The following is a 23357-nucleotide window of genomic DNA, read 5'->3' as shown; positions in this document are numbered from 1 at the left end:
GTGATCTTGTGTACTGAATACCACATGGTTTTCTGTAACTTCAGCCTCAATAAAAACACATTACAACATCAGGGAGGTTTAAGCTTTAAGTGTTCTTCAAGAAGATGGAGAACTGTAGTTGCTGGATTACACTATTAAAAACATCTGTCATCAAACTGCAGAATAATGGTACCATCACATCTCAAAGTACCACCAGTAAGCACATACACAGAGTAAGACTCATCTTAAACAGTGTTACATACAACAGTCACGATCTTATCTATAAGGACAATTTTGTAAGGTGTCTTATAATTTGAAATTCAACACATGAGAACAGGTTTGGCTCCACGTTCACATAGAAGTGTGGCAGAATACTTCCATTGGCAGCATTTAAAAACCAATATTCCATTTCCACCTAGTCTTAAAGACAAACTTCTTTTTGAAAATTCAAAACCTGCCTGGACACATTCTTGTGTAGCCTCATCTAAGTGTTCCTGCTCTGGCAAGGGGATTGGACTAGATGATCTTTTGAGGTCCCTTCCAATCCCTAACATTCTGTGATTCTGTGTAAAGGTTAAATAGTGAACTTCTACAAGCACAGATAATGCAGTTTTAAGAACTGGTTATTTCAACACATTCAATCACAAAACACAACATGGAGCTTAATTAAATCAGTGAAAGCAGAACTAAGGTTTACTAGACCATATCACGGCATTCCCACTCTTTATCTTAGTCTCACACAAACTTTCAAACATCATTTAACTGATGAAGTACAGTAACAAGGTTGGGCAGTTCTATTCCTCATCATAGAATCACAAAATGGTTTTGGCTGGAAAGATCAAATGCTTTCTTGGAGACAAGAATCCCCTATCAAGGAGTTTTTCTTACTTTGATACGACTTCTGCTGCACACCAAACCTGCAGCAGAAGCTGAGCACCATTAGTGTAAAAGCAATTTAAATATACAGATACTTTTTTTGTCATTATTTTTCCAAGTGAATACCACATTCTGGCAGCATTAGCCACTCTACATCTATTTCATAGTTTGGTGTTAATAAACATACCGTTCAATGCTTTTGGAATACAGCAGAGGCATGCAAACTAGATAGAGGGTATAGCTTAGATAAGACCATAGTAAAGGGGCAGAAAGTAAAGGGCAAGAAACACCACAGACTGTACCAGTTACATAAAACACTTTTCTGTTTTACCTTCCTCTTCTTACCAGGATAGCAACCCTTGATGTGAGCCAAACTGCGAAGTGAAGCATCAAAATAAAACTATGTTCTCATGCTTTAATGTAAAGTTAGTCATCACAAAGCCAATGTAAGTGCTACTTAAGATCATTTTCTTTCTTGAATAAAGCACACTGCACATATTAAGTTAGACTAGCAAATAAAGACTCATTGTTGCAACATACATATTAAAAGGACCAAAAAAAAAAAACCCCAACATTGACCAGTGATTTAGAGCTCATTCACACTTCAAGACTAACTTTAGATTGTTAATATGTACTTCATGTTAACAACTAAAAACCTGAGGCCACATTTTTTTCCCTGCCAGCCCACAGACTGACTTCCCCATTAATATATGCTTGGCTTCTGGGAGAAGACCAGAGCCCTACTGAAGGTATTTTGCATTTTAAGAGCACTCAGGAAGAATAAATCCTACTGGCCAATTGAGAATGCACCACACACAGAAGTTCTCAGAAAATCTGTACCAGTGCAAAGAGATAAGCAATCAAACACAAACACTGGCCTACAGGAGAGCCCCATTATTAGGAACATCATTAATAAAACACAGTGAAAGGTTTATTTTCTTTTTTTTTTTTCTGGGTAACAGTGGCTGACTACAACAGAGCCAGCAAAGTCAAGGCTAAAATACTTGCAGCATGCCTGAATCTGAAACTACTTGAACAGGAAAGAATGAACACAAAGGATCACCTTCCAGAATCTACCTCTATTTCATTTGCATAAGTATTTGTTAAACATCTGATATGACTGTACAGTTGCTTAAGAAATCAAGCACCAATAAGCAAACTTTTCCTAGTTTGTTTATTGTACAAATACGGGGTTCCTGGATTCATCAATATCTGAAGGATCACTCCTGATGACTCCTGCATCATAACACAGTTCAAAAAAAACTCACTACAGGGAAATATTGAGGGTAAGCTTTTGGAAAAACTTTTAGAAGCCACTCATTGCTGCTGGGAACACTGAGGGACTATTTTCAGCTAGCTATTAGAGGAATGTTTTTCAGTTACATACAGTAAGTCCTTCAAGGACATTCCACAAGACAAAAATTAAGATACCAAGCATGCCAAATCCCAACATCTAGAACAACTCTGAAGAAGCAACTACTTAGGTACTGCCCCTTCAAAAACAAGGCAGAAAGAATGAAAGCAGCAAAGAACTGCTAGGTTATTGTACCTTTCATAGTAATTGCATGCAGAGTTGAAGATACAGGCTCTTTAGGAAGGACAGGCAGGGGAGACAATGCAGAAAGTGTAACTAGGTCAACAACCAGCTGGAATGCATGGGAATGGATCAGGACCTGACTGAAACCTTGTGGGTAGAATTAAAGGGAGGGCAGGGACAGATGACATTATAGCGAGGTTTTGCTACAGGCCACCTGACCAGGAAGACCAAGCAGATGAAGTCCTCTACAGACAGATAGGACCAGCCTCACATTCAAGAGCCCTGGTCCTCATGGAGAACTTCAACCACTCTAGTATCTGCTGGAGGAACACCACAACAGGTCAAAAGCAATCCAGGAGGTTCTTGGAATGCATTGATAACTTCCTTTTTCAAGCAACAGAGCAGCCAACAAGACAAGGTGCTATGCTGGACCTTGTTCTCACCAACAAAGAGAAGGTTGGTGGGGAATGTGAAGCTCAAGGGCAGTCTTGGCTGCAGGGACCATGAAATGGTGGAGTTTAAAACCCTTAGGGTAGTAAGGACAGTACTCAGCAAGCTCACTGCCCTGGACTTCAGGAGAGAAGACTTTGGCCTCTTCAGGGATCTGCTTGGTAGAGTACCATGGGATAAAGCCCTTGAGGGAAGAGCGGCCCAAGAAAGCCAGTTATTATTCACAGTTCACCTCCACCAAGCTGAGAAGTGATGAATCCCAACAAAGAGGAAGTCAGGCAAAAATGCCAGGAGACTTGAGTGGATGAACAAGGAGCTCCTGGACAAACTCAAACAAAAAGGAAGCCGACAGAGGGTAGAAGCAAGGACGAGCAGCCTGAGAGGAATACAGAGCAGCCAGGGATCAGGTTCAGAAAACTAAAGCCCTGATGGAATTAGAGCTGTCAAGACACATCAAGGGCAACAAGAAAAGCTTCTACAGGTACACTGGTGAGAAATACTAGGGAAAACATGGGCCCACTCCAGAAGGAAAGGGTAGACCTGGTTACCCAGAATATGGAGAAGGCTGAGATACTTTATGACTTTTTTGCCTCAATCTTCAACAGTGAGTGCTCCAGCCACAATGGTGAAGTTGCAGAACACAAAGGCAGGGACTGGGAGAACAAAGAACTGCCCATGTTGGAGAAGACCATGTTCAAAACCATCTGAGGAACCTGAGTATGCACAAGTCCATGAGACCAGATGAGATGTATCCACAGGTCCTGAGGGAACTGGAAGATTAAGTTGCTGACCCACTATTCATTGTATTTGAGAAGCTGTAGCAGTCCGGTGAAGTCCCCACTGACTGGACAAGGGGAAACATAACTCTCATTTTTAAAAGGTGAAAAAAAGAAGACCAAATGAACTACTGGCCAGTCAGTCTCAACTCTGTGCCCAGCAAGATCATGGAGCAGATCCTCCTGGAAACTACACCAAGGCACACAAAAAAATAGGGAAGTGACTGGTGACAGCCAAAGTGGCTTCACTAAGGGCAAATCATGCCTGACAAATTTGGTGGCCTATTACAATTGGGTTACAGCATTGGTGGATAAGGGAAGAGCAAGTGATGTCATCTACCTGGAGTTCTACAAAGCATTTGACACAGCCCTGCACGACATCCTTATCTCTAAATTGGAGAGACACTGATTCAATGGATGGATGACCCACTGGATAAGAAATTGGTTGGATAGTCACACTCAGAGAGTTGCTCAATGTCCAAGTGAAGATGAGTGATGAGTGGTGTTCCTCAGGAGTCGGTATTGGCACTGGCACTATTTAACATCCTTCTCAGCAACATGTGACAGTGGGATTGAGTGCACCCTCAACAAGTTTGCAGATGACACCAAGCTGTGTAGTGCAGTCAACACGTTGGATGGAGGTGATGCCATCCAGAGGGACTCCAACAGATTTCAGAGATGTGCCCATGCAAACCTCCTAAAATTCAACACTGCTAAGTGCAAGGCCCTGTATATGGGTCAGGGCAATCCCAAGCACAAATACAGGCTGGGCAGATAATGGATTGAAAACAGCCCTAAGGAGAAAGGCCTGGGAATCTCTACTGATGACAAGCTCAACATTACCCAGCAATGAGCGCTTGCATCCCAGAAAGCCAACCATCATATCCTGGGCTGCATCAAAGAAGTGTGACCAGCAGGTCAAGGGAGGTAATTCTCTTCTCTGCTCCACTCTCAGGAGACCCCACTTGGAGCACTACATACAGCTCTGGGGCTCCCAACATAAGGTTGTCATGGACCTGTTGGAACAAGTCCAGAGGAGGCCACAAAGATGATCAGAGGGCTGGAACACCCCTCCGGTGAAGACAGGCTGAGAGAGTTGGGGCTGTTCAGCCTGAAGAACATAAGGCTCTGGGGAGACCTTATAGCAGCCTTCCAGTACCTAAAGAAAGCCTACAAGAAAGCTGGAGAGAGACTTTTTACAAGGACAGGTAGTGATAGGGAGGGGTAATGGCTTTAAACTGAAAGAGGGTAGATTTAAATTAGATAAAAGGAAAAAATTATTCACTGAGGGTGGTGAGGCACTGGAACTGGCTGCCCACAGAAGCTCTGGATGCCCCATCCCTGGAATGTTCAAGGCCAGGTTAGCTGAGGCTTTGAGCGACCTGGTCTAAAGGAAGGTGTCACTGCCCATGGCAGGGGGGTTGGAACTAGATGATCTTTGGAGGTCCCTTCTAACCAAAACCATTTTATGATTCTATGGCATGTCAAAAGCAGTTTTTATTTCCTGCAGGAAACCAGGTTGTTTCCTGTCCCATGGTCTTAACCTTCATCTTTACAGAAAACAGTTCCTTCATGTCTGAGCAAGCAGCCATTGAGTACTTGACATCATGCTGGAAATTCAGGTAATTATATTTTCAGAGTTTCATTCATAAAACATCTTCAAAACAGGAAAACCAACAAAAGCAGGGAATGAGTTCACAGCAGTCTTTACTACTAAAAACAGAAAGCTATTAATTCCTGTATTAATGCCTCCTGACAAGCCCCATTTGTGCTATGACACACAGCAGGCCAGTTCTTGGTCCAGGCCTGTCAGAACTAGACTGTGGAGACCTGCAGGGCTCAGCTCAAAACAGCCCAGCCAAGAGCACAGGCTGAGCCCATACTGCTCATGGAGACTGCTAAGGGAGCACAAACACAGACCCATTCCTGAATTGCAGCTGACATTTAGCTGCAAATACACCTTTAGTCAGGTTTGATCGAGTTGCAGGCTCCAGAGGCATTCACTTGAGCCTTGTTTAATCTTTATATGGTGTTCACATACAGATCATGGTCAAGGAGTCAGCAAATTTTTATAACATACCATAAATCAATACTGTAAAGAAAAAGAGATAAGCATATCATCTGCATGTTATCACTGTAATCGTATGTTTCAACACTTCAGACAACCCAATACTTGACAGAACCAGTGAAACTGAGCTACAGGGCTCAGGGAGGCTGTTTCCCCTACAATATGTTCAAACATATTTAATGTATTTTTACTGCTAACTGCAGACAGCTCCAGTCATAGAAACAGAATCTGCCTCCTTAGAAAAACCAAGTCCAAGCATCTCCAGTACATTAGGCAACAAAATTACCCATTACAGAGAATATTAATTTAAAAATAACTCTATATACAGCCAAGTGCTCAAAGGTTTTATGAGTTTTTCACTTATAATCTTAGAAACTGCCAAATCTTTATTTTAAGCCTTTCTCCTTCATACACAATATTCTGACTTACTTGTGGAAAAACTCTGCAGGAGATACAAAGTTTTCAATGCCAGTGACCTCTATCTGCTTTCTTTGATAGTTCCATACTTCTCAGGAGATTAACTATAAATCAACAACAGCTAGAACCACTGATTATCTGCTTATTAAACCCAAGCAGCACCAATTCCAAATTGTCTTTACCACAGCAAGATGCAGCTCAACACACAAGCAGTTTTCCCAGGTCGAAATTCAGGTGGAGGTTTCAGAGACAGTGGAAAGGAAGAGCCAATACAGTACCTCTCCTCATCATTTAGTTTCTCTTAAACACTCCTGTTTCTGGGAGACTGTCCCCTTAGAAAGGCAATTTTTAAAATTAGTCTTTAAAGTAAGGAAACTCAAATACAAGGCTCAAAAGGGATGCAGAAATAAAGCCTTGCCAACTCTTTCTCCCATCCAAAAGTTTAGATCACCACAGTCAAGAACAAGCACATGAAACTATGGTCCTGCCCTATGAAGAACATGACTTGCATTCAAAACAAAGCATGAAAATATTGGTTTAATTGCATGCAATTCAAATGTGATTATGGTAAACACAACTGAAATAGTAGGCATTTCTTCATCATTCTCAAGATCCTTGCTGAGTGCACATTTTACTCCTGAAGAATGTACATGACATTTACCAGTCAAATATCCCAAGACAACTGAATTGCCTGAAGAAAAGAGGTCTGTTACTGAAGGCTTGTGGCATATATCAAGTCAGTCAGCCAGTGGCAATCACCCACCAGAATTTACACCATTCTGTAGCACAAGCAGTTACTAGTTAATAGCTGCGCAAGTATTAACATGTGATGAAATCCCACCTTCCTAACACGGAGTTGTGTCTTTCAGATCCTTTCACTGACATCCAAAGACAGCCTCCCTCCTTTACTCCCCAAGAACCTCAAAAGAGTCAGGATGAAGACAAGCTAAACACAACAGAAAACAAAGAAACAAATAGATTCCAGAAGAACGTCAGCCATCTAGGAAACACCATCCCATTCTTTACAGTCATATTCAATCTTGATGCTAGACAATAACAGTGAAGCCTTTCTTTCATTCAGGAAAGGACATCAGAAGGTCCCAAAACACACATCTCATTTTGCTAAATGCTATTTCACAGCATTCCAGACCATTCTAAAGTTTTATTGTGCATGCAACTTGCAGTAAGAGACTCAAGTTGATGATCCATGATTCAGCATTAAACTCTAACTCCTTTTAACATAAACTACAAACATACATCCACCAATTTTTCCTCTATAGAGAACTCTTCATGCTTTGGGTCATAAGCATTAGATGAGAGGAAAAACTCCACATGGAAAGTACAAGCCATCTTCAGAGCCATCAGAGGTGGAAGAAATTTTTCACATCTCGAAGAGGTCTACTGTGCTAAAACAAACATAAGGAAAAAAGGCTTCTTCCCTTCTTTGATCTACACAGCAACACTTCCACACTTGGTCCACCCCCTAATCCCCATTTAGGCACATCCAACTTGACTGAAGAAAGATGCAAACGTTGTTTTCAAAAGTAAAGGGAAATGGAATAGAAAACCTACCTAAAAGCAATACAATACTTAAGATAATTACACCACACTATTTAATTAATAGAGTAGCTTTTATATCTTAGAGCAGCTAATTAACTGTGACTTATTTTCAATACATCTAGTTCTACCGTTTTCCCTGGCAATTCTGACTGCAGAAGCCAGTTAATGATGTAACCCTGGCCATGATAGCTCAGGGAACTAAACAGGCAAGGAGGTCATTGCGGGGGCTGGATGATATCCACAAAAATCCGGTTAGCTTCCTGATTCTGCTCATGCTACATCAGTCGAGTGCAAGAAAACTAATGGGACCATCTCCATCTCATTCGCCATTAGGTCAGCACTAAACTGGCTGAGCCACACTACAAAAACCTCACTGCAAAACAGAAACTGGAAGACTTTCACCATGAAACACAGCTGAACATCCTAAACCATGCTGTTGGGACCAGCTCCACTAATACCTTCCCCCTCTCTGCTCCTGGCTCTCCAAAGTGCAAACGCAGCAATGCCAGGAGGGGCACAGGACACAACAAAACCCTTGGGGTCAGGAACCTCCCTCTCAAATCAAGCTATTGACAGATTTTATATGCAGATGCAGGGAGCTTCCTTCACACCTCCCTCCCTCCAAAAAGGGAAATAAAAAGAACGGGGGAGGACAGAGCAGGCCAGAGTGGCTTGGAGTAGGGGCCCAGCTTGGCCTTCGCCGACATCACTACTCGGCTTTAGCGCCCACAGCATCTCCCCCCGACTCCCATGAAACCTTTTCACCCATCTTGGCCGTTGAGAAACGTGATGGCTTCCCCGGTTTCTGGCTCGAACGTGCCCCCTACAGATAACTACGGAGCAAAGCTCCGAAACAGCCAGAGGCTCATCCAGAGCCGAGTTTCACCGCTAATCACTTCCTTCGCGCTTCTGCGACGAGGTGAGGGCGACAACGAAGTGACAAGACACTCACGCACTGTACCCGCACCTTGCTCCACGGCAGCTCCGGGCCCGCTTCACTGCCCCATGTCTGAAGCGCCGCGCAAGGGCTGCACTAAGAGGGGCGCCGAACCGAGGTGGGCTTCGCGGGGAGCCCCGGCCCGGCCGGTCGGAAATGCCCAGGCCCTCCCTCCCCCTCGAGCTTGCGGCGAGACACCTCCCGCCTGACTGCTTACACGCAGCCGCCGGCGGGAAAAGCCCGCTCTGGCGGCCGCGGCCCGCTGCAGCCGATGTGGTGGGGCCTGCACCACCCCCCTGTCCCCGCACCGCCGCTTCGCCCCGACCCAGGCTGACCCTCCGCTGCATGGCGGGCTCAGGGCAGAAGGCCGCAGCGGGCCGCCCGCCCGCCTGCCCGGGGCGAGGGCAGCGGCACTGCGGCCCCGGGGAGCTGTGGGCACCTGCCCGCCGGCAGAGACGGATGCCGAGGGGGACAGGGGCATGCAGGGCGCCCCAGAGGGAGGCCCGGAGGAGGGGGCGCCTGCGCTGGGCCTGGCGGGCGAGTGGCCGCGCCGCTTCCTCAGTGGCGGCGGCAGCAGGGGCGAGGGGAGGCGGGGCGCGACACACCGCCGGGTGAGGGGCAGGGAGGGGGAACGGGGCGGGGGAGGGAACGGAATAGACGCGACGCGTCCCCCTCCCTCTCGTCTCTCCCGCCGCGGCGGTTACCTGTGGCGCCGAGCAGGAAGTCCAGGGTACTGTGCCGCGCTGCTGCCATAGTGAGGTAGAGCCCTGTGCCATGCCTGGAGGAGGCGGCGGCGGCGCGGGGAGTGCGGCGGACGAGCCTATATGCGCGCGGGGGCTGCTGCGGCGCCGCGGGGGTGGGGGCGCGCCGCGCGGGGCGGGGCGCGGGCCGGCGGGGCGGGGCGATGGCGGCGGGGCGGGAGGGCAGCGGCGGTTAGCGGGCTGGCGGGCTGGGAGCGGTGCGGGTAGGAGCGGGGCAGGTGGTCTCGGGGGAACAGGCGCCACGCGTGGGGCGCTCGGGCGCGGGGGCTGGTGCCGGCCCGGCTCGGCGGGATCCCGCGCCGCCGGCGGCGGGAGCTCCGCGGGGCGGGGATGTGGCGGCCGCTGCGGCGCAACCGCACCTCCCCGATGGCTGCGGCGCTTGGTGCCCGCGCCGCCCGCTCCCCCCTCAGGCCGCCGCGCCGGGGCTGGTCAGTACGCCCGAAAAATACCCCGCTGAAGGCAAATTTTTTTTAAAATCCACTTCACTCCCGCACCCACCGGTGAAACCCCGTAATGGTGTCCACGAATCAACGTCCAGCTGCAATGGTGGCCCCGGCGTGAGGCTGCTAGGGGCTGCAGAGATGCTGGTCACCTGCTGCCCTTTCTGGGCTCTCCCGCAGCTTCGGAGGGACCATCACCAGACAATATTTAAAGCTTCCTATATACAGTCTTCCTATATATATATATCTAAAGGATAGCTGTAAAATAGCGTGCTGAAGCCACAAATGACATAAAGGCATGTGAAGTTACAAGCCCAGAAACATCATCTAGAAGTGGTTAATGGTTGGGACTCATGTTTAACTTGGTCGGTTACTACAAGTTTTGCCAGCTCCTGCTTTCTTTAATTTATTTGCAGGGTAGAAATCAAATTTGCACAATACCATGGCATCAGTGATTTCATGTGATTCCACAGTTTAAACAAGAGGCTTACAAGTAATTGTTATGCAATCTGAGGTGCTGCCATGATTATTTCTGTAAATTGCAATAATATGTTTTTCAGTGCAAGCTTACGTTATCCTTGTTTTGAACAGTACAGCTCCACACACACATCCTGAGCAAAGCAGAAACATTTACTGGAATTACGCATCACAAAAGGCATAGACGCCTGCAGGTCTGTAATAAGTACACTTCTGTCAGCTGGTGTTCATTTGACACAGACAATCCATGAGAGGCTTTCTTTTTTATGATTAATTACCTAAATTATGGGGTTTTGCAGATTCCCATTCAACATCTTTGATCCAGTCCTGGATATTACGTGGGATTACTTGGTCCTGTTTGGGTGGATTGGGTATCCTCATTTCCTCATTGCCATTTCACCAGGAATTCTGCTTTTCCTTAGTGCCATGCCTTTTTTTCTTCTTTTTTAATCAAAATCAATGCTTTCTTGCTTCCATATCTGATCTCTCTGCTGTTTTATTCAGACATGAAATGCCACAAGACAGCCAGGAAGATCCCTGTATACTTTGTCATCTGTTGTGTCTCTCACCTTTGCTTATGATGGCTGCAGTTGCTTCAGTTGCCTCATTACATAAAGGAGCTTACTGGATTGTTTTCGCTGTCTTAATCATCAATAGCGGCAAGGAACTAACGAATGCCTCTTGTTCAGTTCAACATATTACATTATCTTTCCATTGTGGAATAGTTGGAAGAAGGTAATAGTGATGTTGTCACCTAAGTACCTTCAATTGTATTTATATGTGCCAGGTGCCTAGCTAAATTATGCCATTATATACATATAAGCAGCTTCGCTGGGTTTACAGGAAAAAAAAAAGAATATAAGTTTGTCATGCAAGCCTTTTCCTGCCATTAATTTTGCTACTTAAGGCTGACCATTCCAGACTGGCACTTAAAGAGGGGTGAAACATCATCTTTTTAATTAAATTTTCTACGAAAATAAGAAACAGAACAAACTTGTCATCTCCCCATGTCCTTCTATATATGGATGGGAATTTTATGAGTTAGTGCTGGACTTCAAGTGAGGAGCTGAAAAGGCTAATGAATTATTTCAGAGAACAGTGTGAAGTCTGTCTTTCTTAAACCATGACTTAAAGGACAGTTATTAGCCATAAATGACTTTCACAGGTGTTCATTACAATAGGTGGAGCTGGAAAAGCTGTCAAAACAGCATGAAGAAATTAAAAAAAAAATACGGGTAGAAAAGAAGATGTTCGTCTTGGAAACATTAGTAGAGTTGTAGGAAAACATTCAAAAAGAGGAAGAAATCTGCAATATCTACATGTAGGAGTGAAAGTGGACAGACGGTGCATTCATTACATTTAGTCTTAGAGAACAGCACATAACAAAGCCCACAGAGTTTAAGCCTTCACATGAAGGATCCCGTCACTGAGGAAGGAACTAATAGACTTTCTCTTACGCTTCTTTGGCATTGCTACCCTGTGCATAATACTTAACTAGGGATATTTTTGGGAATCTTCCTGTTAGAAAATTACTCTGAAGGGAATTTAAAGAAGAGCAATTAAAATAATTAAAGAGATGGAGAGATTGATTTATGAGAAAAGATCAAAAGAGCTGGGATATTAAAATATGTTTCACAAATGCTGTGGAGTTTGGATGACATCACATTGTTAAGATTAGCACAGGCAATATGGAAATAGTTTATTCAGTGAAAGATTACATGCATATTTTGAAACCAGTAGAGACGGCAGAAGTGGGTGTAACAGTGAAAAAAAGATTGAGACACTGATGTTTGCCAAGTTACAGAAAGCTTTGTGCTGAAAAGCAAAGGCAGAGGCCCTACCCTCTACAGGTAGATGGGACAGATTAGATAAAAGACACAGCCTGATGGGAACAATTTTGCACTGGAAAATAGTTGGGACAAAGGCCTCGCATGTTGCTCAGTAAACGGCAGTTGAGGTGTGTTTTAGCCTGCATCACCTCTGTTATCCGTACAGGTCCATGCTGAACTGAAATACCAAGTGTTCCAAGTCTCGAGGTTTTTCGAGCAGTGTGTAGTAATATTTTTAACCACAGGTCCCCCGTTCATTTTCCCTGGCTACATCCACCTGTGTGCATTGGTGTGAAAATATTTCAGGTACAAGTGCCACAATCCAAAGTTCACCTCAGGAATTAAAGTTAAAAACAACTTTTTCTCACAGACAGCTAAGAACTATCTTTAAACAAGAAGATTTTTTCTCTTCTTTATGACCTTTTCAGCAAACTTCAGGTCTTTCTTAGGGTGCACTAGGATCACTTGATGTTAGTAGCCTTTTTTTTCCTAAATGGCTAAATAAGTTTCTAAAGTGATGATACATTTGAGACAGGAGTTCACAAAGGTTGTGTTAGCACTTGCTTATGAATACTTGTATGTCTCATGGCTTTGTCAGTCCTGCATAATGTGGTCATGTCACAATGCTAATTAAAACCTTCAAGTCAAACATACTTATTTAAAATATATGCACACATGCAGATTCTCTCCCTGTGCCTGATTCTGTATATTCAAAGTATTGTTAAACATGATCAGTTTATGCTAAGCAGAGGTATTTATACAGTACAATTAGATAATCAGCATAATGTCCAGAGATGTGGCCCTATGCTGAACCAACCGCTAGAAGATAGTACCAAAGTGGGAAAAGCAGAGGCTGCAAACAAAAGACGATTAGAATTTGATACAGTCACTTGGAAGTAGTTTCATCACCTTACCTGTTTAAGCATCATATTGGGCTAAGTTTTGGGTTTTTTGTTTGTTTGTTTGTTGGGTTTTTTTCTTGTTAAACAGATCTCTTGTCATTTAGTATTTGCTTGTAATTGATAGAAGTTATGGAAAATTTGGAAGAGTAGGAGAATGAAGATAATACTTCATTTTAGAAAAGTATTAGAGGGGAAAACAGGTCTTGTAAGTTAGTGGTGTTCTTACAAAATGATTTAAGGTAAGAATGTGGTGCCACAATTATGACCAAATATGATGTTTACCTCTTTGCAAAATAGTGTACCTTATTATATAAGACAAATTAATATTTTCTAGAGGTGAACATCTGTTTAATACAGCTAAGAAAACTAAAACTAAGCATTCTAATGAATTTACTTCTTTAATTCTTATTTCTACTTTTGTGTCTGAGCATGTTACTATTTACTAAAACAAATAAAATTTATCTCCCTCTTCTTGGATGCTTGCAATCAAATATGTAGACTTGCTGGGGCATTGCTCTGGAGGCTTAAAAGAAAAGATAGCAAAATGTCTCTTTCAAATTAAATTTAGGCAACGTGGAGCCTACTTCATGCTGGAAACTATAAAAAAAAAATACATTAAAAACAAGTATATTAAGTTGAACAAGGAAACACATCAAGTAGATTACATGATGAGTAAGGATTATTTTTTTTTTTTTTCCCCGAGTTCTGGAAACAAGGACCCCAGAGAGTCAAATTATATCATAGGATGTAAGGCTTCACACAGAACAAGAGAACAATTTCAGGAAGTTTTAACAAACTCAGATAAGAATTAATTGCTTAAATAAGTGCTACCATAAATCATAGCAGCTATTATACTCTCTGCTTTTTGAGAGCCCTCTGCTGGAATTCAGCCAGAGTACTGCATTTGAACCCTTACAATGGGATTTCCTTTGATCCAAATAGACTCCAGTCTGTCTCTTTTGAGCAGAAGTTATCTACCACGGAGGTGAGACCTCAGGTCCGGTGGCCCCAGGATCGTGGTCGTCCTGCACACCTCCTTCAGGGCCACCTCACTTGTGTTAGCACATTCACTAATCAGTTTTCTAGCTTGACAGAAACTAATAAATTTTGATAACACTGAGAAGTAGCCATGGAAACCACCGACAGACCATTCCTTACTTTTGCCTCCCCACCATCATCGCATAAGCTTAGCCCAGAGTTGTACCTTTAACCAGCACATAGTGGGGATTTTGGAGGCTGGTTTGGTTTTTTTTTCCTAGCTGCCAAAATGCCACAGGCCTGACAGTTTCTTTATCTTTCTCTGTAGATACAACGGAATTCCCCAGAATCCCAACTAATATTTCCCTCACTCCCAAACCAAATACAAGGAAGTGCTAGATGAACACTGCTTTTCCACCCAAACCACAGTCTTGGCTGCGAACACATCGCATGATGCAGCAAAACATGATCAGACTTTTCCTTAACATCTTTGCCATCTCAGAACAGCTACGTCCTAGAAGTAGCCACTTTTGTTTTAAAATAAGCACGGAGTAGCCTTTTTATAACGTTTTATCAGATGACCTCCCCCACTCCCTCTTCATCCCCAGTCATCATCTGATCTCATGGCCAGCACATCAGGTGATTCCCAGTCCCACATCAGAGGATCATTATCTTGGATAGCAACCAAAGGGCTTGCCCAGCTTGTCCACCTTCTTTGTCCCGCCTGTCACGTAGTCTGGATATACCCCTTCAGATATTTATAGGGCTTGCTAGTACCAGTCTTCTTCTATGGCCTAAGCTCTGGAAGTTCGGTTTGATAGCTGCATCAGCTTGTTAGAATAGCTTAACTACTCTCAGGTGGTAATTTACAGACCCAGCTACCAGACAGGGCCTGTGGATCACAATCAAAAAGAACATAACAGAAAAAAACCCCTGAATTCTAATACCTTGTTTCCATGTGTGTTAAGCAGAGCGATGCCAAGCCCAGGTGAGGTCAGAAAACCAGTGCTGGGGGTGGTTATAGGCGATACGATTGGGAATTTAAGATAGCCCTGTCCTCGTTTCCATCAGATATAGAAAAAACTCATTTTTCTATTACCATAAACAATTTTTTTTTCTGTTGTCCTTCTATTTTCTCTTCTATTTCCTAATATTTACAAGGACAAAACCAGTAATGAATTTTCCCAATCCAGACAAGTCACACCATCTTGTCTATTGATTAATCATTCCCCATGTTATGCAGGTGACTTCAGAAAGAGGTTTGCCCCTGGGTATCAGAAGACCCACAGTGAATAGGTAAATGCCCTGTGTTTTGCATCACAGTACTCTGTATCCAGTGGAGAGCATTCTCCTTTCTTTTGATCAAGATTAGCAGTTACATTTGAAATAAGGTAAAAATGAAATCAGAGCAATTAAATCTTTTAAACAACAACAACAACAAATCTGGTCAGGGAGAGAGGATTTCTTTTTATACCCTTAAAAAAATCTATAAGTTAGGGGAAAATATACATGGGTTGATAATTTGTAACCCTAGCCTCACATAATATGAAGGAAATACTATTCTTTTTGATCTAAGTGTTCATAGCGAGGGAGGGAAGTCCTAGACAGAAAAGGATGAATGGTAAATTGATTAAGATTAGAATTATTAATTCATCCAGGCAGCATGAGGAAGCAGTAAAACGGATAACCAAAATAGAAGCAGTGTAAAAAAATACAGCGGAAAAGATGTTTTACCCAAAGTAGAGACCAGTAATACGTACCTTACTTTATATGCATGTTGTACAATACTGTTGCTCATGAAGTTGTTCCTTTTAGTTACCTTTTCTAATTCCTTTTTAAATTAAGATGCCTCAGTGTGCATTCTGTGAGAAATGCTGGTAAATGGTGTGAATTTTTTTCTCATATCTATATTATGCACTGGATTCAGGGCTTCTTATGTGAAATGCTGTTGCCACCAAAGACAGACTTAGTGCTGACTTCAAGAGAGCCAGAACTTCAGTCTTTGACACACTGCAGACAAGATTAGATTAATACTCTGTTACATGGTCATTTGACTTTCCAGACAGAACTGTACATAACTGCATTCAAAATATAAACCCAAGGAGAATTAACAAAATGCTTAAATACATGCCAATAAATCATACTAACTACAATTTAAGTCAGGCGCTTCCTGTCATAACTCTGCAAGGGCTATTAGTTTATGTTCACTAGGTCAGCTTTTTTATTATGATCAGAGGTACTACCATCTCGCCTGTCATGACTCAGCCTTTTGGTTGCAAGTGCGATAAAAATTCCAAGTAAAAAGATTAATTCTTCCTCAAAGGGATTTCCAGATTAAATAAAGGTGCCTGTCTAAAAGGCCAAAGTGTCAGTGCAGAACAGCTGTTCCACATCAGGCTCTCCAGTGAGCTCTGTGTGTGAAGCTCATCTCATCTAACTTCAAATGTCTACAATCCAGAAGTTTGTATTTGATCTGGTTGTCTTTTCTGCCTTCACAACCAGCAGAGAGCCATTTTTAAGATGTGATTCATCTCACCCTGCTGCAGAAGTCTAAACCAGATCAGATAAATTGTGCTCTGCTTCTGCCTGTTGACTATGAACAGTTCAGGTGATTTCCACCCTGGCATCCCACATTAATGGAGTGCTTTGCACAGATTAAATTAATTTCCTTCTATTCAGAGATACTCTCAACATGGAATAAGAATTGCCATGTGGGGAGTTAAAATAATTTTGACTCTTTAAAAGTTTGCTCCTTAGCAAAAACTTTTGCACAAACTTCTGCATTCATTTTCTATTGTAAATCAGAAACAACATGCATTTAGGAAAGAGAGATAAGTTTTCCAAGGGAAAAAAACAACACAGTAAGATAGTACTGATCAGTTAAGGAGGCCATCTCATTTTATTGGCTGCCAGACCACTTTTGAGTTTATTAAAGGCATTGCAGAAAGAAGTTGGAAGGTCTTTGTGAAGGACTGTGATTATTCACAGGCAGTTTCCCTAAGATGTTGTCAGGTAACGTCTAATTATAAATCTGTATTTTTAAATGCAAGGTAATTAAATCAAAAGATAGAGACAACAATATACCTCAAAGTGATTGGTTTATAACTCACGTAAATACTTTCACAATTAGAGCCACGCTGAATAGACCAAATTTGGAGAAACAGGTAAAAATTAGTTAATCTTCCAAAACATATATAAAAAGTACTACACCTAATGATAATGTACAAGATTAATGTAAAATGTATTTTGTAGTCTGATACAAAAACTTCACTGGAATGCAATAAAGTAATAGTGTGCACTAATTACAGGAAAGTTACTTTTGGAACTGACATAAAAAAATTCATCCTAAAACAGGCTGTTGTCTTAAATGTCAGAAAACATATGTGTCTTTGCAACCTGAAAGTTTGTCAAATAACATGTATTTGATTGTGGAGTTTGGTCCTCACTGGTGCTAACTCAGTCTTTACTGAAATGTCTCAGCTGATATTTTAAGAGAAAGAAATGTCTTCTAATTAGAGCAGTAGGTCAAGAGTCAGGAGATCAGGGTTTTAATTCTTAAACTGCTACTGATTATTCTACCTTGCATATGTTAGAACCTATCTGAAAAGTGGTGGTAACAGTACTTTCTTTCTCTATTCATTTGTAAGCCCATGAGGACAGAAACTGTATCAGCTGTTACGTTTTTAAAAATACAAATTCAACAGCTAACTATAATTTTCTTTTGTGAACAAGGTATTTGACCATAACAGTTCTTCATTACTTGCCGTACATTAACTGTATAATTCCTCAGAGAGTCTGTATTATATTCTCCAGTTATTTAAACATTAGGTTAAGTTTTTTTGGGTTTGGGTTTTTTTTTTAGTTTTTCTTCATTACTCTGAAAGTTAATTTTGAACTGAAAGAACTTCTGATGAACCCAATATGTGTAGCTATCGCTAATGATCGAGCAGTTCTTCAAAAGATAACAAGTAGTTTGCTTTGAGCTTTTGGCTGCAACACTTATAGAATGACTACTATTGCCAGCAATGTTATCCTAGAATACAAGAAAATCAGAAAATTAATCAGATAGGAATACTTGCCATATGCAGAGTTCAAATAACTTTTTTTTTTTTTCTTCCCAGCATCAGAATTCTGGAAAGTTCCAAAAGAGACAGAACAAAAGAATTTCTTATACGGAAATCAAAACATCGTTAATTTCCTCTGTCCAGACAACATTAAAAGACATACCTCCTTTGGTGAAGTTAAGTCAAAGCATAGGCAATGGAGATGACAGTTGCTTCGATAAACAGAGCTGTAAGATTGCTCCACTACATAAAGGAAGGCTATTCATACAGGCTTGTGTAATTTAAGGACTTCAAATTGCATGCAATAACATGCAATTATAAATTGTATTAATTCAGAGTCTTACTTTTGTGAGTGTATGAAACCTGAAAAAAACAAGTAGCTATTTTATTTCCTCTAAATCCCCAGTCCCAACTTTACTAGCATAACATACAAACTACAAAATGTCCATGAATAGGTAGTCTCCTTAGAATTTCTGGTATGGAAACATTTGAATTTTTCAATTAAATCTTGATAGAAAGGTTGTTTTTATGACTTAAAGCAAATGGTGGGTAATTTAGTGGGGTCTGGCTTCTCTGCTCTCAGTGTTTTGTTCTAATTGTTACAATGCAGGGGTTTGGTTGTAAGAAGAAAAAAACGTATTGTCATGCCTGTGAGGTATTAGAAATCAGGGTTAAGTTTCTCTTCTGATCTAGGCAGTGATATGGTGGCATTGAGTTTGTACTCCAAGCAGCAAGCTGCTCTGTTCTGAGTGCTCACTTCTTCCTTTTTTTTTTCTGTTTTGCCCTGTTTCAAGGGTGACATCTATCATAGCCCACAATACTATGTCTCGTTGTGCCAAAAGAGCTCAAGTTGGTGTCTTGCCAGTGCCAAAAGACATTGCTTCAAAAAGATATTTGAGAATGCTGAGGTGAAACTTCAGGATTGTATGATCTTCTTGACTCCTGTTTTAAAGTATACACTGTTGTACTTCTCTTCATCACATACTCAGACTAACACAGTCCCACATAACAAGAAACCAGACTGAACTGCCAGCCTTTTACTGTTTGCTTAGGAACCGTGCGAGAGCTAATGTGAAAGCGTATCAACTCATTTTTTTCACCAATGTGTGATGAATAACAGATTTTGCAATAAAAATGGCTCAGGAAAAGACAAGACACATTTTCTGTCTGACAGCCACTTTTGACTATGTCAAACAAAGACATAAAACTTAATTTTAGCCAATACATCATGTGGACTTTTTGGAACAAAATTATGCAGTTGACTGACTCCATTCTTTCAGAAATCTTGTCCGCAGATGTTATTCCAGTCTGACAGGGTTACACTGTGGCACTGAGAGCTGCTGACACAAGGAGCCCAGGGCTCTCCTGGAAGATGAGACCTATTGCCCTTCGTGTTGTGGGCAGTTCTGTGCAGCCAGGCTTTACCATGGAGCCTTTGCTGGCTCCAGCACTGGCAGAGCCTAGAAGCAGAGTACAGCTCTGCTTCCCTGCACACTCTCCTGCATTCGAACTATTCAGCTGGATTCAAAGACCTGGCCTTAAGAGATAAAAGCTTGTCCTGTTATAAACCAGATGTGAACGATGATGTCGGAGCGCCTCACGCCTATCTGATCTGCAGAAATGTTATTTGCTGCAGCGCTTTCTAATGGTATTGAAACAAGCTCCGTGGGATCATGCTGGGAGGAGCTGCAATAGGTTTGCAGGAGGAAGCCAAGATGGTTGGAGGAAATACTAGTAAGCACCTTACTCTTTAAGTATCCAGCCTCTGTGGAAGTATGTTCTTGTCAGCGTTCCTACTCTTGGGTCCCTCCTTCCAGTTATGAGACGACATGATAATGATTTTGCAGGGTAAACTTAAAATGACTCTTTAAATTTATTGACAAGAAAGCAAGTCTATTATTACTACGCATATAGGACTGTTTAGACTATTGACCACTTGACAACAAATTGGCTTTACTTTCTATTAGTTTTCTTTTCCTGTTGTTTTTCTTTCTCATTCATGGATAATATCAAGCTAAAAATACATTTAAAAGTTTTTTTGCATATTTTTTGTTCAAAACAAAAATGGTATTTCTGATGGGAAAGAGACCATAGCTTTCTGCTTCTGGGTAATATTTCTAGTCAAATTATATGTTGTCAGTAGCAGTAGCTTTAGGCATACTTCTGTTAATGAGCCTCACTTCTACCTCTATAATAATTCATGGAGCCTGACTTTAAGGGATAGTAGATGTGTTATTGGCAGACTAGTCCTATTCAGATGACATATATCATGCATTACATATTTCATTGTATGCGGTCTGTCTGAATGGTCACCCCAAGTAACACATTTACAGCATATCCTTCTGTAGAACACAACTGTTCAGAGCTCTATTTATAAACTGTTTAGTAGTTAAATGTCTTGTAAAGGTTCCTGTCCATAAAAGCAAGAATTCACACTTCCAATGTGTTAGTGAAATGCACACGTTTATTTGCAAATCAGTCTCTGTGCTAGTTTTATCAGTTCTAAACCCCAGCTGAATCAATGAAATTTTCTCTCTTCAGCTGGCTTTCAGTCATGCCCACAATCACTTTCTCTGTGTGCTTCAAATGTTTAATCAGTAAACACCGCAGGGAAATATTTAACTACAAACAAAAATCTATCACCACTGCTATGTCATAAACACACGGGGAAATTCCTATTTAATTTTCTGAAATTGCTTGCTTACAGCACTAAATACGTGGGATTAAGCTGACTTTAAGAAAGTGCAAACTGAGAAGCAACAAGATGCTTTTGGCCCTACACTGTTTCTGTAGGCTTTGCAAAGATACTATCATGCAGCCTTCAGTCACAGCAGGAATGAACTGGAAGTTGCTTGAGAGGAGCTGGTGGGTAGGTAAAAGGTTGCTATAAAACCTTAAACCTCCCCTAAGGTCATAGTGCAAGCTGCTTGAAATAACAAATGTTAAAACCAAGTAATGCAACTGTGGCATAAATACTGAAGTGCTGGCTAACAGGACAGAGAGATAAAAAGACAAAAAAGATGAGATACCTCTGAATGAAGGAGAAGCAATGGGTATCTATATGACCTTTCCTTAATCCTTACATCCCTTCTGCCCCAGTTTCAAGCCCCAGTCATCTCTCCTATTCCCCCTCTGAACATCCTGTCTTCTCAGTTCCATTCTCTCTTCTTTCTTTCGTGTGATTGTCACTTAACCTCTTCACTGACTTCAGGCCTCCTTCTTTAATGCTCTCCCAGTTAGTTCCCCTCCATCAGTTTGGTGTTTCATTTGCCATGTGCTACTCCAGCCCTGCTTCTGTCTATAGCTCTTTGATGCCTAATTCACCTGATTACCTTTCATTCAACTTAGCATCTTTATCTGTTATTTACAAGTCAGTGGAACTTTTTCTGTCTTCTCACAGTCACTTACCCAACCTGTTCTGAATTAAGCACTGTCTGTTCTCAGATGTTTTTTCCTTTCCTCTTCTTTTCCTAAGCCATACTTTATTCTGTTTGAATTTGCATCCTCTCCTGCTGTGAGTTCTTTGTATGATGTTTGTTCCATCAGTTTCTGACTTCTCTGCTGTTTCCAACCTCTTTTTCTTGTTCTTCCTGCACTGTTGCTGACTCTTTGACTGGATTAGTTTTCAAAATGGACACTGCTGTTTGGGTTTGGACTGTGTGACAGAGATCACATTTAAGAGCTAGTATGTCTTTCCTGGAAGCCAGTCTTCCCAGTGCACGCTGCCCCCAAAGCATCCTTTTATCAATACCTGGAGCACCCTCTCTCCAAGCTGAATTACAACCTCACATCACTGCACTCAGAGGAGAAGGTTTCTACACAGAGAATTTACTATCCAAATACTGACAATAGAACGGATCAGCAAAACATCATTGGTCCTGTTTTACAGTGGCTCAGCTGAAACTTTAATTCAGACCTTGTAAAACTTACTCCGATTTGTTAATGGTGGAAGTATTCTCTGACATGGACTGCCCTCTCCCTGGTTCTCCTAGAAGTCAAACCAAGCCTGGGCAAATGTGGAGATTTTCTCAGCATCTTCCATAGCTACACAGTGTCACAATTAAGGTGCTGCTGATTTTCCTGACAGTTGTATTGCAGACTTTACAGTGAAGTGCTGTCAAACAGTAGAAACTATTTCAAGGGCACTAAAACAGGCTGCTATTATTTCAGCTGACCAGGAAGCTGATGTGATTGCATGTAACAATATGGTCAGTGCCCTCACTGGCAACTGTTTTCAGTTTTTTCCAACATTTTCCTTTATTTTTTTTTTTTCAGTGAGAAGTAGATCACGAACATTCAGAGATACAAACATAAATGTTAATGTGTAGTCAGCAATGTTTCTGATGTGCAAGTCAGCTCTTTTTGAAGGACTTTTCTGCTCTCTTGCACTGGAAAAATACATCCTTTAGACTGGGAATCTTAAAAATGTACCGAGGTTCAATAGTTACTTTCCAGAATCTTGGCCACATCTTTATATCATGCATGTAATGCCTTTTCACTGTAAAAAACCTCTTTCTTCCTAAAGCAAACTACCCTTTAGCATGAATCCAGGTTTTAACCTGACATCTTTAATGCCCTCAAGGGAGATAAAACACTAAGCAATGAGTTTTATGAAAGTATATAACCTAGTATATATAAGCTGCTAATAATCCCCATCCAGACATGCAGCCTTTCAAATAGATGCCACAACTGGCAAACTGAACATAATTATGGAGTCATAATTCTGTGAACAGTCCTGCTCAATCGTATGACCATGGTCATTTCTTTTAAAGACGTGTGAAGAACAGAAAGGTTGACAAATATATTTGCTAACTAAGTCCTCAGTTAAACTGAGAGTAAAACACACAGATGCCTTCCTCTTCCTTTCTTCTCTTGACTGCATAGGAATGGCTTGCCGAGAAATTATCACATGTTAAATTTAAAAAACATGTTTTTACTGACAAAACAAAGGCAGGCAGATACTAATAACTTTGCAAAGTGGTTCTGGATTTGCTCATGAGAAGGTTAAGTCAAGATGGGCAGGCGGGGGAGGTGCTGTGAAAGGCAGGTGGTAGAAGAAATACAGGTTGTGAATTCAGTGTCAGACTGGTAATGAATACAGTATTGGTAATCAGCTCTGACGGGGAAGATGTATTTCTAACTGGCTTTCCAAGCCTCAGTCTTGGTCTTGGCAGAAACACAGAGAGAATTTTAGTGAACTATTCTGTAGGTAAAAGATTAATTATTTACAACTACAGCAGAGATGTACAGTGTGGAAGGTGGAAAGGGGCCATTTGAGGCCACACATGTAACTGAGAATCCCTGTC

The 23357-nt window shown here is 41.8% G+C and overlaps 1 protein-coding gene across 1 annotated transcript in view; it reads right to left on the bottom strand.

The window, feature by feature from the left end:
* SMS (spermine synthase) overlaps nt 1-9433 on the bottom strand; it is a 51606-nt gene extending 42173 nt beyond the window's left edge. The window contains exon 1 of the mRNA XM_080354977.1: nt 9305-9433. Within this exon, the coding sequence (XP_080211103.1) occupies nt 9305-9353 (49 nt within the window). The 5' untranslated portion in view covers nt 9354-9433. The remainder of the gene's footprint in view (nt 1-9304) is intronic.
* Between the last annotated feature and the right edge of the window lie 13924 nt (nt 9434-23357).

Source organism: Nesoenas mayeri (genome assembly GCF_963082525.1).
Source record: "Nesoenas mayeri genome assembly, chromosome: 1".
NCBI classification, from domain to species: domain Eukaryota; kingdom Metazoa; phylum Chordata; class Aves; order Columbiformes; family Columbidae; genus Nesoenas; species Nesoenas mayeri.
Note: the sequence above shows the minus strand (reverse complement) of the source record. Positions and strands in the feature narration are given on the sequence as shown.